At 25.0% G+C, this 13,308-nt stretch overlaps 1 protein-coding gene across 1 annotated transcript in view; it reads right to left on the bottom strand.

The window, feature by feature from the left end:
- LOC113387525 (ATP-dependent helicase brm-like) overlaps positions 1-13,308 on the bottom strand; it is a 33,313-nt gene extending 20,005 nt beyond the window's left edge. The window contains 4 exon segments of the mRNA XM_026624854.1: positions 10,161-10,351; positions 11,994-12,148; positions 13,130-13,181; positions 13,257-13,308. Coding sequence (XP_026480639.1) covers positions 10,161-10,351; positions 11,994-12,148; positions 13,130-13,181; positions 13,257-13,283 — 425 coding nt within the window. The 5' untranslated portion in view covers positions 13,284-13,308.

The raw sequence follows: 13,308 nt of genomic DNA on the forward strand, positions 1-13,308 counted from the left end.
CTAGTGTGCCTGGACCTTTAGGATTTACCAAAAACGAACAAGTGATAAAACTATACGATTTCTATCAAAGAAAAATTAATATTAAGTGATTTTGCATAAAAATTTGGAATGCAAGATTGATTGAACAATATTTGCAAAATTTACTAAAAATCCTAGTGTGCTTAAAACTTTAGGATTTATAAGCAAGTGATATAATTGTGTGATTTTTAATAAAATAATAACAATAGTTAAACTATCATTTGCAAACTGAGAAAAAACTTTTGCTCTGTATTGATAATTACAATACAAGATTTGTTATAATTAAACAAAAAATCATAGTGTGTCTGGACCTTTAGGATTTACTAAATACGGGCTTATTATAAAATTCTATGATATATATAAAAAAATTAATAATAAAATTGTAGTGAACACGAAAAACATTTACACGGCATGAATAATTATACCAATATTTGTTTAAAATAAAATCCTAGTGTGCCTGGACCTTTAGAATTTACTAAAAACGTGATGAAATATGATTTCTATTATATAAATAGTTGTTTGCTAAAAAAGTTATAGAAAAAACAATTATATCTTACTCATTATTAAATTAATACAAGATTTGTGGAATTAAATAAAATCTTGAGTGTGCCTGCACCTTTAGAATCAAGAAATCAGGACAGATTGAAAACTTTATGAGAAACATTCATAATTACATTATTAATTAAACAAGATTAATATAATTGGAAGCTATATATAAATAAATAAATTATTTTATGTATAAATTTCATAATATTTGTGCACCAAATTATGTAAATTAATTTAAAAAAAAATTAAGCAAAAGTGATAAATTATTCATAAAATAATTATTGCAAAATTACACTGTGTAAATTAAAGTGATATAAAGAAATAAAGACAAATTGAAGTTTTTTTTAATTATAAACCCGTTTAAAATTTTAAACTCTAGTTTTATTTAACAAAAACTTTAATTACCGTGCAAAGTGTCATTTTTTCGTGTTTTGGACTCGTTTTATATTTTTTCCATTGCGAAATTCATTAAAGTGCTCGCTAATAAACTAATTTAACACAAACATGCTAATTATGACACACATTTCAGTGCTAAATTATTAAAACAGTTCACAGAAAACATTAAATGAACTAAAGTGTGATAATAAAATAAATAAAAATAACACGAAGTGCCACGAAAATTACAAATAACGAGGTCAAATAAAAAAATAAGATAAGGAATCATTTATCAAAAACTACTTGAAATTGTGAAAGTAAAAATATATCATTGAACTATAAATGTTTATAAAGTTTTGAGGGGCCACAAAGTGGAAAAAACAACTTCAAGGCGAATTGTTGGTGTGTGTGTCACCTTTAGGAATTAAATTGACTCAAAAAAAATTTCAAAATTGGATACTAATATATTCTATTCAGACAAAAACCTCAGAGGTTAAAAATTTATATAAAAATAGTTAACTCTGTGCATGTAAATTTTTCTCGAAAAAAGCAGTGTGTGTGTGAGCCTTTAGAAATTGAATTTATAATTGAATAAATAAAATAAACGTTTGATAAGAAAACATTTATCAAAGTGAAAGTATAATATTGTTGTTAAAAATATACAAAATAAAATCAATTATAAATAAAATTTTGTGGAGCCACAAATTTGGAGAAACAATTTCAAGGTATAATAGAATAGTAAGTGTGTGTGTTTCCTTTAGAAATTAAATTGATCCAGAACAAATTTACCAAAATTGGATTTTAATATTTTGTATTAAGAAAATACAAACACTTCAGAGTTTAAAAATTTATATAATAAAAGCAATGTGTGTGCAACCTTTAGAAATTGAATTTATAACTGAATATTAATATATTCAATTTATTAATACGATCAATTAATTAATATTCTGAAAAAAAGCTACATATAGCCTTAGAGGTTACATTTTATATTAATTTTAGAAACAAAAGATCTACTGTGTGTGTAACCTTTAGAAACAATATACTTTAGATTAATTAATTATATTAATTTAATTCTTAAATCAGTTTTGTTTAGAAAATCAGAATTTAATTACCTAAAAGTACAAATGCAAAAATAAATATAATACTTTGATTATATTATATTTAAAATCGAGCAAAAAAAGTGTGTGTGTCTAGCCTTAATATTTTAACACACTACAAATTTTAATTTTATTTTTTTAATTAATTACTTTTTATTCATTCCGATTTTTGTTTAAATTAGTGTGTACGTACTTTTAGGAATTAAATTAAATTTAAGTGTTATATTATTAGTTTATAAATTATAAGAATCTATAGTATTATTTATTTGTACCTTTAGGAATTATTTTATAATTACACCCTCAATATAAAATTTAATTTACTTTTTTTAATTATTAACAAAGTTTTGTACGTGTACGTACGTATCAATATTTTACTACAATATCGATTTTTCTTTTGTTAAATATTTTAGTTTATACTTTAATTACAAGTTGAAGGAAAGAAATTAACGATATTTCTTATGAAGATATTATAGTTAAAATTGTAATAAAATATTGATTTTTCTATTTCGGTAACTCGTTTATTTAATACTCCACGCACTTATGTACATCGATTTTACTTAGCTTTGTACCAAGTCTTTTTTTATATAAAATAGTTACTTATTTTCATTTCTAGACGAATTAAATATCTTGATAAATTAATAGAAGAAAGAAAAATTGTTGTGGGTGACGAGTCTTGAATTTTACCTCGAAAATTATATTTGAGGAAACAATCTTGTGTGACCAACCTTAAGTTTTAACTTCGAGATTAAAAAATTAGACATTAATAAAATTATATTTGAAAAAAAAAAACGGGTGCTAACATTTTTTTAATTTATAATAAACAGAAAATAAAAACCGTGTGTGTCGAGCCTTAAACTTCAAATATACAAAAACAATAGTTATGTGTGACCAACCGTAATTTACATTCAACTATTTGATTATAAAAATAATCATTTTTAATAAAAATAAATAAAAAAAATCGTGTGTGAAAAACTTTAAATTCCTTTAATGTTTAAAAGAAAGCAAATATTTTAATAAAATTTATATTCAATAGTAAATAAAAACCGTGTGTGTCGAGCCTTAATTAAACTTCAAATATTTTTTAACGAAATAGACTATATGTAGAAATATGCAAAATAAATAATAAATAAATAAATTTAAACATTAATAATTAAACAAATAAATAAGGCAAGGTCGATAGTTCAACAAGAACTTAAAATCTATGTATATATATACAATTTTTTAAATTTAAATGTTTAAAAATAGCAACAAAAAATAAGTAAAGCAGAATAATAAATTTTATAAATAAATAAAATCACGAAATTCTATATATAATTTTTTTAAAAAAAAATGGTAATTGTTTAAAATATATTCGACAAATTAATAAATTTTGAATAGTAACTTTTATGTAATAATTTGTATACGAATATGTATTTTTAATATCTAAATTAAAATCTCACGTATTTTATTTTTTTAAATTGTTACTAAATTATAACAAAAAATCGTTAAGGCCAAAATATTATTCATTTTACTATTTGGTTTTTAATAAGAAAAACAAAATTCCTTTTGTATGTATATAATTTGTTAAAATTTTGCATTAAAGTACGTTTTTTTAAATATTAATTTAAAAAAATTAAAAAAGTTATTAAATATTCGTAATGATTTAAGAACAAACATATATTGTATAAATTTTATCATAGAATTTGTTAATAATAAGTAGTGCAAAATAATATTTGTCACATTTATTTGTTATTAAAGATTTGTACGAAAAAATTTTGAAATTTATCTTGTAAACAATTTTATTTTAAAAAAAACTTAATAATAAGTAGAGTAAAATAATATTTTGCAAAATATATTTGTTAATAAATATTGGTAATTATTTGAAAACAAATATAAATGTATACAGATTTTTGAAATTTGTTTGCCAATAATTTCATTTTTAAAAAATCTGTTAATAATAGTGGAAGCAAAATATATTTGTTAATAAATATTCGTAATTGTTTAAACAACAAATAACAAGATTTTTTTAAAAATTTATTCGTCAATCAATTGAATTAAAAAAAAATCAGCTAATGAAAAATAATATTTTGCAAAATATATTTGTTAAATAAATATATATATACAGATTTTTGAAATTTATTTGCCAAAAATTTTATTTTTAAAAAATCTAATTAAAATTAAATTTCATTTAAAAAAAATAATAAGTTAGAGCAAAATATATTTGTTGATAAATATTCGAAATTGTTTAATAACAAATATATACGTATACAGGTTTTTGAAATTTATTTACCAAAAATTTCATTTTAAAAAAATCTGTTAATAATAATAAAAAAGTAAAACATATTTGTTATTAAATATTCGTAATTGTTTAAACAACAAATAACAAGATTTTTTTTTAATTTAGTCATCAAACATTTGAATTTAAAAAGAATCGTCAAAAATTATTGAAATTTATTTTCCAAAAATTTTATTTTCAAAAAATCTGTTAATAATAGAGCAAAATATATTTGTCATTAAATATTCGTAATTGTTTAAAAACAAATATATATGTATACAGATTTTTAAAATTAATAATTTTATTTTATACAAATGTAATGATATTAATTTCTTCAAAGTTTAATCAAATTCAAATCAAAGTTTAATCGATTTTTGGGACTATTTTTGTGAACCGATTATTCGTCAATTTAAGTAAGTTTTAATCGATTTTTGGGGCTATTATTTATTTTGTGTATTATTCTTGAATTTAAATAAATTTTAATCGATTTTTGGGGCTACTTTTGTGAACTATTATTATTATTCAGAATTATCATTATTATATAAATTTAAGTAAATCTCAATAGATTTTTGGGGCTATTTTGTGTCATTTATTTTTGTATATTTTTGTATTATTCATGAATTTAACTAAGTTTTAATCGATTTTTTATAAATAATAAGTATTGTTTAAATAAATAGCAATATATGTATGTATATTATTAAATTTTAACTAATATTAAGTATTTTGTAAGAGTGTAAAATATTAACCATATATAATTTATGTATCAGTGATTTGTACGTAATTCATATTTTTTATGTATATCTTTTCTAAGTGATAAGCAACATAGATAAGCATAAAGTCTAAAAATAACTTTTACTACCATTATATCAGTGCATCTGACTAAACCCATTTCGACAACACCAATTACTATATTATCTATCTATCTATTATTATTACTATGATGGACCCCGCAGAGCCCCAAAGGACCCCCGAAAAGCATTCGGCCCTGTTGAAAAACTTCTCATTCGACGACCGACTTCGGAATCGTATTAAAATCGCCGAAGGGTATAAAAAGACGAGTATGTCCCTTGACGAAGAGACGTCTTCGGCAACCTCCGCCACTGGAGTCAGTGGCGGCGGAGGCGTCGGAGTTTCCCGAAGACTGCTGCAGCAGCAGAGGACGATGGCCGAACCCGGGGATCGAAAAATGTCGAGGGACGCCCTTTATGAAGGAATTTTTAAGAAGCACAGGAGCGCTATTTTTGCTCTGGGAAGTTTTGTTAGAATGCTCAAGAATAAAAATTCGCAGTACGATACTATTAGGAATAATGGTGAGGGGGATGGTGAGAGGGATGAGGTGTGAAAAAAAGGATTAAATGACTTTTTTGGAAGTGCGGTGTTAATGACGACTGCTTGGATTTAAATTAAGTGTAAAATACATTATAAAGCTTGACTAGAGCGAGCAAGTATTTTAGTGGATTTTTATATATTTTAATAATAAATCCTCAATTTATGTGTAATGTATCAATAAGTTTAGACTGTATGATTATTCTATAAGTCCGTTTAATACGACGATATTTTGACAGTGGTTCACAGAGAAAAACACACCGATCAATAAAAAAAACTTGCATTATAAACCAAAAATTGTACATGATTTTGTTTACTAAAAATGTATGTTTTTTTTAAATTAATTATTAAGTTTTGCAAATTTGGTGCTAGAAACTGTACAATTGTTATAAAAAACAAGTCTTTTGATACTTTTGATTTGGACTCGGATAAGACCCATTAAACAAAAAACAAATTAATAAAATAAATTTGTTTTTGATTTTTAAAATCTCAATAATGTTTTTTTTTTAAATCTCAATTTCATTTTTTAACAATTTTTTAATTATAAAATTTTATCTCAAATATGTTTGTTATGTACGTATTTGTATATTGTGTTTATTTTTTAATTATTTGTGAACTTAAAATCATTGTAAATAATTCTTGAAGAAGGATATAAATTGTATATCCGAAACGTATAAAAACAACAGATAAAAGTTACAAAAATAATAATAATGGAAATTAATAAGTTTTGGTACAGCCTAATATAATGTAATGTAATTCCAAACATTTTTGGATAAATATACAAATATAAATTTATCATAAATTTTCGAATATCAAGTTAATTTTAAGATAAATATATAAAAAGTATCGATTTCGACATTCTTTGTTGTTTGTGTAGATTAGTAATAGTAATAATAATTATTATATAATTAGTAGATAATAAAAATTTATATCTTTATAGTCAAATAAATTGTTTAGTTTTTATTCACATTATTAATTTTATTTTATCTACCAATCAAGCATTCAACAATTAATTTAAATTTTATCCTTTGCACTTTTATTTATTTAAATTTATGTTATTATTTATCAATATTACTTGATGTTAATAATTTAGCAGTTGTAATAATTATTGAAATTATACAAAAAAAAAACAATTAATTTTTTTTTCTTATATTTTCTAATGATTATTTTTTATTTTAAATTATACTAGAATATCTAAATTTGTTTACATTATTAAATTACTATATATATATATCTTTATAGCCAAATCAATTGTTTAATTTTTTCACATTATTAATTTTATTTTATCTACCAATCAAGCATTTGATAAATTGGTCTCAAATTTTTCTCATATTTTTAAATTATTATTTTTTCATTTTAAATTATACTACATTTTTAAAATTTGTTTACTTTTAAAATTATTAATATAATGATAATTTGTGATAATTTCCATATTATGCAAGAATTGCAATGAAGGTTTGTTTTTGAAGTGAAGCAATTAGTTTGTTTAAAGATGTAGTATTAAATTAATTATATTTCTTAATAAAAATTTATATTTTTCCAGTCAAATATATCGTCCAAAATTTATTTCGATTCATAAATTCCGCATTAAATATTCGTCTTTTCCAGTTAAATTCGACAAAAATTATTATTTTGTTTTTAAATTATAACTTTAGTTTTTTTACATGTTTTTAAACTTGCTTTTAATTTTGTAATTATCAATTAAGGTAATTTTCTGCTGTAATTTCCACAAAAACATTCCACCTGAATCATATTTTTAAAAATTGTTTTGAATGTTTATTTTCCTCAAGAGTTCAAAGGTTAATAAACCGAAAAATTTGTTCATAATATTATTTATATATGTATAAATGTAAATATTTTATGAATTTGTGACAAAATTCTCGTTTCAGTGGACATAATGTTTCCACAAGGCCGTGACCCCGACTTTTTCCACAAACTCATCGCAATTAGTAAATAAGTAAACAACTAGTTTAACAAACAAATACACATGACCTCCAATAATAATAATAATTAAATTTACTGAAACTATTAGAATTTGTGCATTTTAAATAGAAAATCAAACAATTATTGAACAAGTAGTGTATGTCATGGTGCCTTAGGCAAATTGCTGAAACTTCCCGAATCAAAAATTATATTTTTTAATAAAAATTAAAAAATTTCTTTGAACTTTGAAAAAATTAGATTTTTTGAGAAATTTTACATTTGTGAAAAAATTGATTTTTTTGTATTTTGAAATATTTTGGAAATTTTGAACTTTTTTTCATAGCTTTCGCATTGTTTTAGCTGCATAGAGATGAAATATTGAAGCGCGTAAGCGCCGCGCCGCCGTACAAAAGACAAACGATGTAACGGAACCCATAGAAATGTAAACAAAATTGATACATATTAATAAAATATCTTATAATTTGATGTGCATATGTCTAACGACTAGACCTGCTTTTGCCAAAAACTAATCAGCACGTCTCCATATCAATACAAATCGAATGTTTTTTGAATCATTCAATTCGGTTGATCGGTGTTTCCAAAATCGTCGACAAAAATTTGTATCCGCACACACACACACATCCATTTTTTTCTAAGGTATGCCAAAATGTTCAGAAACCTTTGAAACGTAAAGATCTATAAAAAATTTCATATTCGATTTTTTGCGATTTATAATTACCCACCAAGAGATGAATATATTATACATATATCGTATATAGTTAAGATAAGATTTTCAAAAAACATTTTATAAATACGTTACGGCATATGATATGATGTCATCATCAGTGTATATATATAATTTGGAAGAAAAAGATAATACAAATTAGACGCGTGAACGTGGAAAGCTAATATATAAGGTGCCCCAGAACTCAACGTCAAGCTGAAACACGATGATAGTATTGATAGTCACGTCGAAAAGAAAATTTGTTCATGTAATCTGAAAATTATGAGCTTTTAAGTGCAACCTAGAGCTTTGGTAAAATTATGACCATTTTTCAGTTATTGCAGTTATATTTCATCAATTTTGGAACCGTAACCGTGAATAATATTTCTAGAACCATAGTCAAAAATAATGACAATATCCTCAATTTTTCAAGAATTAATATTTTTTGTTGAATCATGAATTAAAATATTTTAAAATCGGTCGACTATGAAAGGCCTTCCATTTAAAAAATGAACTAAAATGGGTTAGCAAGTTTAGCAAGTAAAATGATAAAATACTTGATCTTTTCATAATAAAAAAAAAATCGAGTAAAAATAAAAACCTAAAAATATCTGATACTGATAATAATGAACTCGTTCTGATTTATTTATAAAGACAAATATTTCTAAAGAATGTTTCAACAGTTCCTTGATAAATAAGATAATATTCCCGAAGCAACAAAGAAAAAGAATAATTACATAAAACATTTAAGAAAAAAATGGAAGTTTTGAGTTCATAAAATTTTCAATTTTAAAATAAAATCAGATAATTGGTGTGGATGGTAATTTTACCAAAATGCGAAATTCCAACATTTGCTTTTGTTTTTTTTTTGCAACAAACTTTGTGCGTTTTTTCTTTTCCGTTGAAAACACATGTCTTCTCTTCATGCATAATTTTATATTTTATGACCTGTGACATAAGCTCATATAATCTAATTATAAACGTGTAAAAAACTCGTATATATATATATATATATATATATATATACATATATATATACACTCAAACAAAATTATTACGACGTTTTTTTATAATACCAGATAAATCCAACATATATAAAAAAACATGACTGCATACATACATACATACATACATACATACATACATACATACATATATATATATATATTTTTGTATGTTCGTGTGGAGGAAAGTAACTAACAAGATTAAATACTTTCTATGTATCATTTTTCCATTATATTGTATCTTTAGATATTGATAAAAATTTCAAAAACAAACATCCGGCGACCGATAAAAAATAGAACAAGTTTTGAGTGGCGTTTTGCCTTCAGCCTTCAATGAAAATAAAAAAAAAGTTAAATAACCGAATTAACAAGAATTAAGGTGGCTATTCGCTCTGGATTTGCAAAAACATTCCAAGAATCAACATTGTTCTCAATAATTGTCCCGATTTAGTATTTCCCGTTGTTATGTATTTATTATTTTTATTTATTTATTTGAATCCATGACAATGTTATGTTCTATTTTTATTTAAAAAAATGATTAAAAAATCATAAATGCCTCTTCACCAATCTTATCACTTTGCAAGACTTGAGAAATGAGAGTAATATCTTTGAAATCAAACAAATACTTTTACTGAAATCGATTCAGAATTTTGTAAAAGAACTAAATATCATAAGTACAGTGATATACCGACATACGACATTATATGCTTTTTAATATTATTTTTTCACCACGCCATTTATATTTTTCGAGAAAACTTTTCGTTCGTATCTCGAATTTTGCTCGTATGTCGAAGCAACAAATCGCTTCTTTGGCGGCTCCTATCTCAAAACATTTGTATATCAAGGTAACTCGTAAGACGGACTACAATTTTAATATTTAAATTATTACTTACGATAACGGCACGATAACCAAGAACGGTCCATTGACTTTCTTCTTCTCCATCAAGTATGTGACGAGAGCAATCGTTTGGATAGTTTTACCAAGACCCATCTCATCGGCCAAGATACCGTTTAAGTTGTTGTTGAACAATGATACTAGCCATTCTAGACCCTTGACTTGGTATTCCTTCAATTTACCATTAACCTGAAAAAAAAAAGAATAATCATTCACATTAATAATAAAAAAAAATATAACCAGGGTAATTTAAGTAAACTAATCAATGCAAGTCTTAATAGTTGTTTTTTTCTTTCGGTATACAAATATTTAAATTGCCAATCAGAATAAAAATCAACCATGAAATGGCTTTTAAACTTTTTAAATCGTTTTTGAGAAAACATCGACGATTTTGTTATACACATTCATATATTTTTTCCAATTTCCACGTCAAATGATTCAAAATAAAAAAAATTAAAAACTAGTTGGTTTGCTATTTAGCCTTGAGGCAAGTTACATGAACTTCCCGATATATTTAAATAATCCGCTTAATCAATAAAAAATAAATTAATTTATGAGTCATTAAAAGTATTCCGAGTGGATTTATTACACATAATTGAAACGAATGAACACTTTGACTCGGAGTATTTTCTAAAAGCAAATTTTCAAAAATCAATAATTTTTATAATTGAACCAGTTTTCAGGACTTTAATGATTTATTATGTTCAAGACCAAGTACTCTATCATTATACCAAGTAAATAGTCTAATTTTAATTTTAACAAATGTCAAAAGAGCTACTCATTTTCTCAAACTTTGATGAATTTTTAAAATTAAACTACTTGTAGTAAGGCCGTAATATTTCAGTAAGTTCTATAAGACCACGGTATATATCGCTAAAAAAAATCCATAAAAATCGGCTAAAATTTTTTTTTCAACAGTTAATTACAAGAAAACGGCTCTGCAGATTTTCACTTAAAACTAATCGGCTTCATTCCCAACTAATATCTTTCGAACAGTTTTTGATATTTTAAAATCGGTTCGGTAGGATGAGCTTAAATGTGAACGAAAAGTTTAACACTTTTTTTTCAAATTACAAAAAAACGGCTTGTCACATCGTCGCACAAAACTGACAAACGATAGTCCTCACCGAAGTACATCAAATGGCTTTTAAATTTCTGAAATCGGTTCAGGCGTTTTTGAGCAAACCTCGATGAAAGTTCTAATTTTGACAAATGCCAAAAAGACCATACTAATTTTTGCAAACTTTGACGAATTTTTAAAGCTAAACGAGTTGTCGTAGGGCCGTGATATTTTAGTATGATCTAGAAGACTATGGTATCTAGCGTCAAAAAAATAATCATAAAAATCGTCGATTTTTTTTTTAAAAAAAACTTTATTACAAAAAAACGGGCCGGCCGATCTCTACCAAAAACTAATCAGCACGATTCCCAACCAATATCTTTCGGACGGTTTTTGAATTTTCAAAATCGATTCAGAATTGCGGGCTAAAACGTGGAAAAATTTTTTTTCACTTTTCTGCGATTTACAAAGAAACGGCTTGGCCGATCGCCGCACAAAACTGAGAAACGCTAGTCCTCATCGAGATACATCAAATGGCTTTTAAATTTTTGAAATCGGTCCAGCCGTTTTCGAGAAAACGTCGATTTACGGCAAAAAATCTGTTCACATACACACACACGTACTTTTTCCAAATTTGGTCTCATTCGATACAGAATGGCTTGAAACATCGAGAAAACATAAAATTAGCGAATCGGATTATTTGATGAAAACATAAACTTCTCCTTCGGGAAGTTAATAAAAAAAATTGAAAATAAAATTAATTTTACTTACCATAATAGATGCTTGCTCAGAAACAATTTCGTGAACAGTATGCGCAATGCTGTAATAAGTTTGTTCTTCAGTTTTGTATTCATCATCTTCAACTTTTGCTTTCGTGATAACCTCTTTAGCTTTTTCCTCATCTGTCTTTTCTTCTTTCTTTTTAGCTGAAAAAAAAACACAAAAAAATTATTAAATGAGGAATTTAAATATAAAACCATTTTGTTCATTTCAATAATCAAAAATCTTAATAATATGCTGTTAAATTGCGATTTTGAACATACAAGTTTATCTGCTCTAAATAGTAGTCCAGTCATTTGGTCGTTTTGCAGTATCTATGTACGAATTAAACTAGATAAAATTTCCTACAATTCTTTAGAAAACCGTTTTTTTGTAAAATTGATAGTTTAAGAGTACGGCCGCCTCTCAAAGAGTAAGTCTTTGCTGCTCTCGCCGTAGTATCAAATCTCTCCATATATGACAGCACTTTGAACTTGACCATATTCTTTCTAATAAATAAATATTTTCAATGTTAAATTAAGCGAATAAGATCTAGAAATAAAATAATTCAAATATTTTTCTGTTTGTATGCTGGTTTTTTAACACTTCAAGCAATTTACTTATAGCTACTTTGCCATTGAAGTGTTAAAAAATCAGCAAAAAAACAGAAAAATATTTGAATTATTATCTTTCTGGATCTTATTTGCTTAATTTAACATTGAAAATATTTATTTATTAGAGAGAATGTGGTTAAGTTCAAAGTGCTGTCATATATGGAGAGATTTGATACAACGGCGAGAGCAGCTAAGACTTTGAGGCGGCCGTACTCTCAAACTATCAATTTTACAAAAAAACAGTTTTTTAAGGCATTGTAGGAAATTTTATCTAGTTTAATTCGTACATAGATACTTTTATCGTAGAATAAGCCAAAAATGAGATATTTTAAAAAAGCTGTTGTTTGACGCCATTTTTCCAATATGGCGGCAACTTGCCGTTCAAATTTGAGGTGGCAAAGTTGATTTTCGTAAAGAGCAACTCGAAATCTATAAGATCACCAATTTTCAGAATTCCCGGAGTACTGTACCGGCAACAGCCTTTTTCTGCACCAAATGACTGGACTATAGGCAACAAAATGATTTTTTCCTTACCTTCTCCTTCCATGTCTCCTTCTTCATCACTACTAGAATCAGAATCGATAATCTGAAATAAAAATAATTATGCATAATTCACATATATCTAGAAATGCATATTCAAGTTTATCGTGTTAAAATTTACCTCCCATCCAGGATGACTTTCGAGCATTCATGCAGCTGACTGAGCATAGGAG

The sequence above is a fragment of the Ctenocephalides felis genome, unplaced genomic scaffold (genome assembly GCF_003426905.1).
Source record: "Ctenocephalides felis isolate EL2017-DRISC unplaced genomic scaffold, ASM342690v1 CF-g0.4_SCAFFOLD_03572, whole genome shotgun sequence".
NCBI lineage: Eukaryota > Metazoa > Arthropoda > Insecta > Siphonaptera > Pulicidae > Ctenocephalides > Ctenocephalides felis.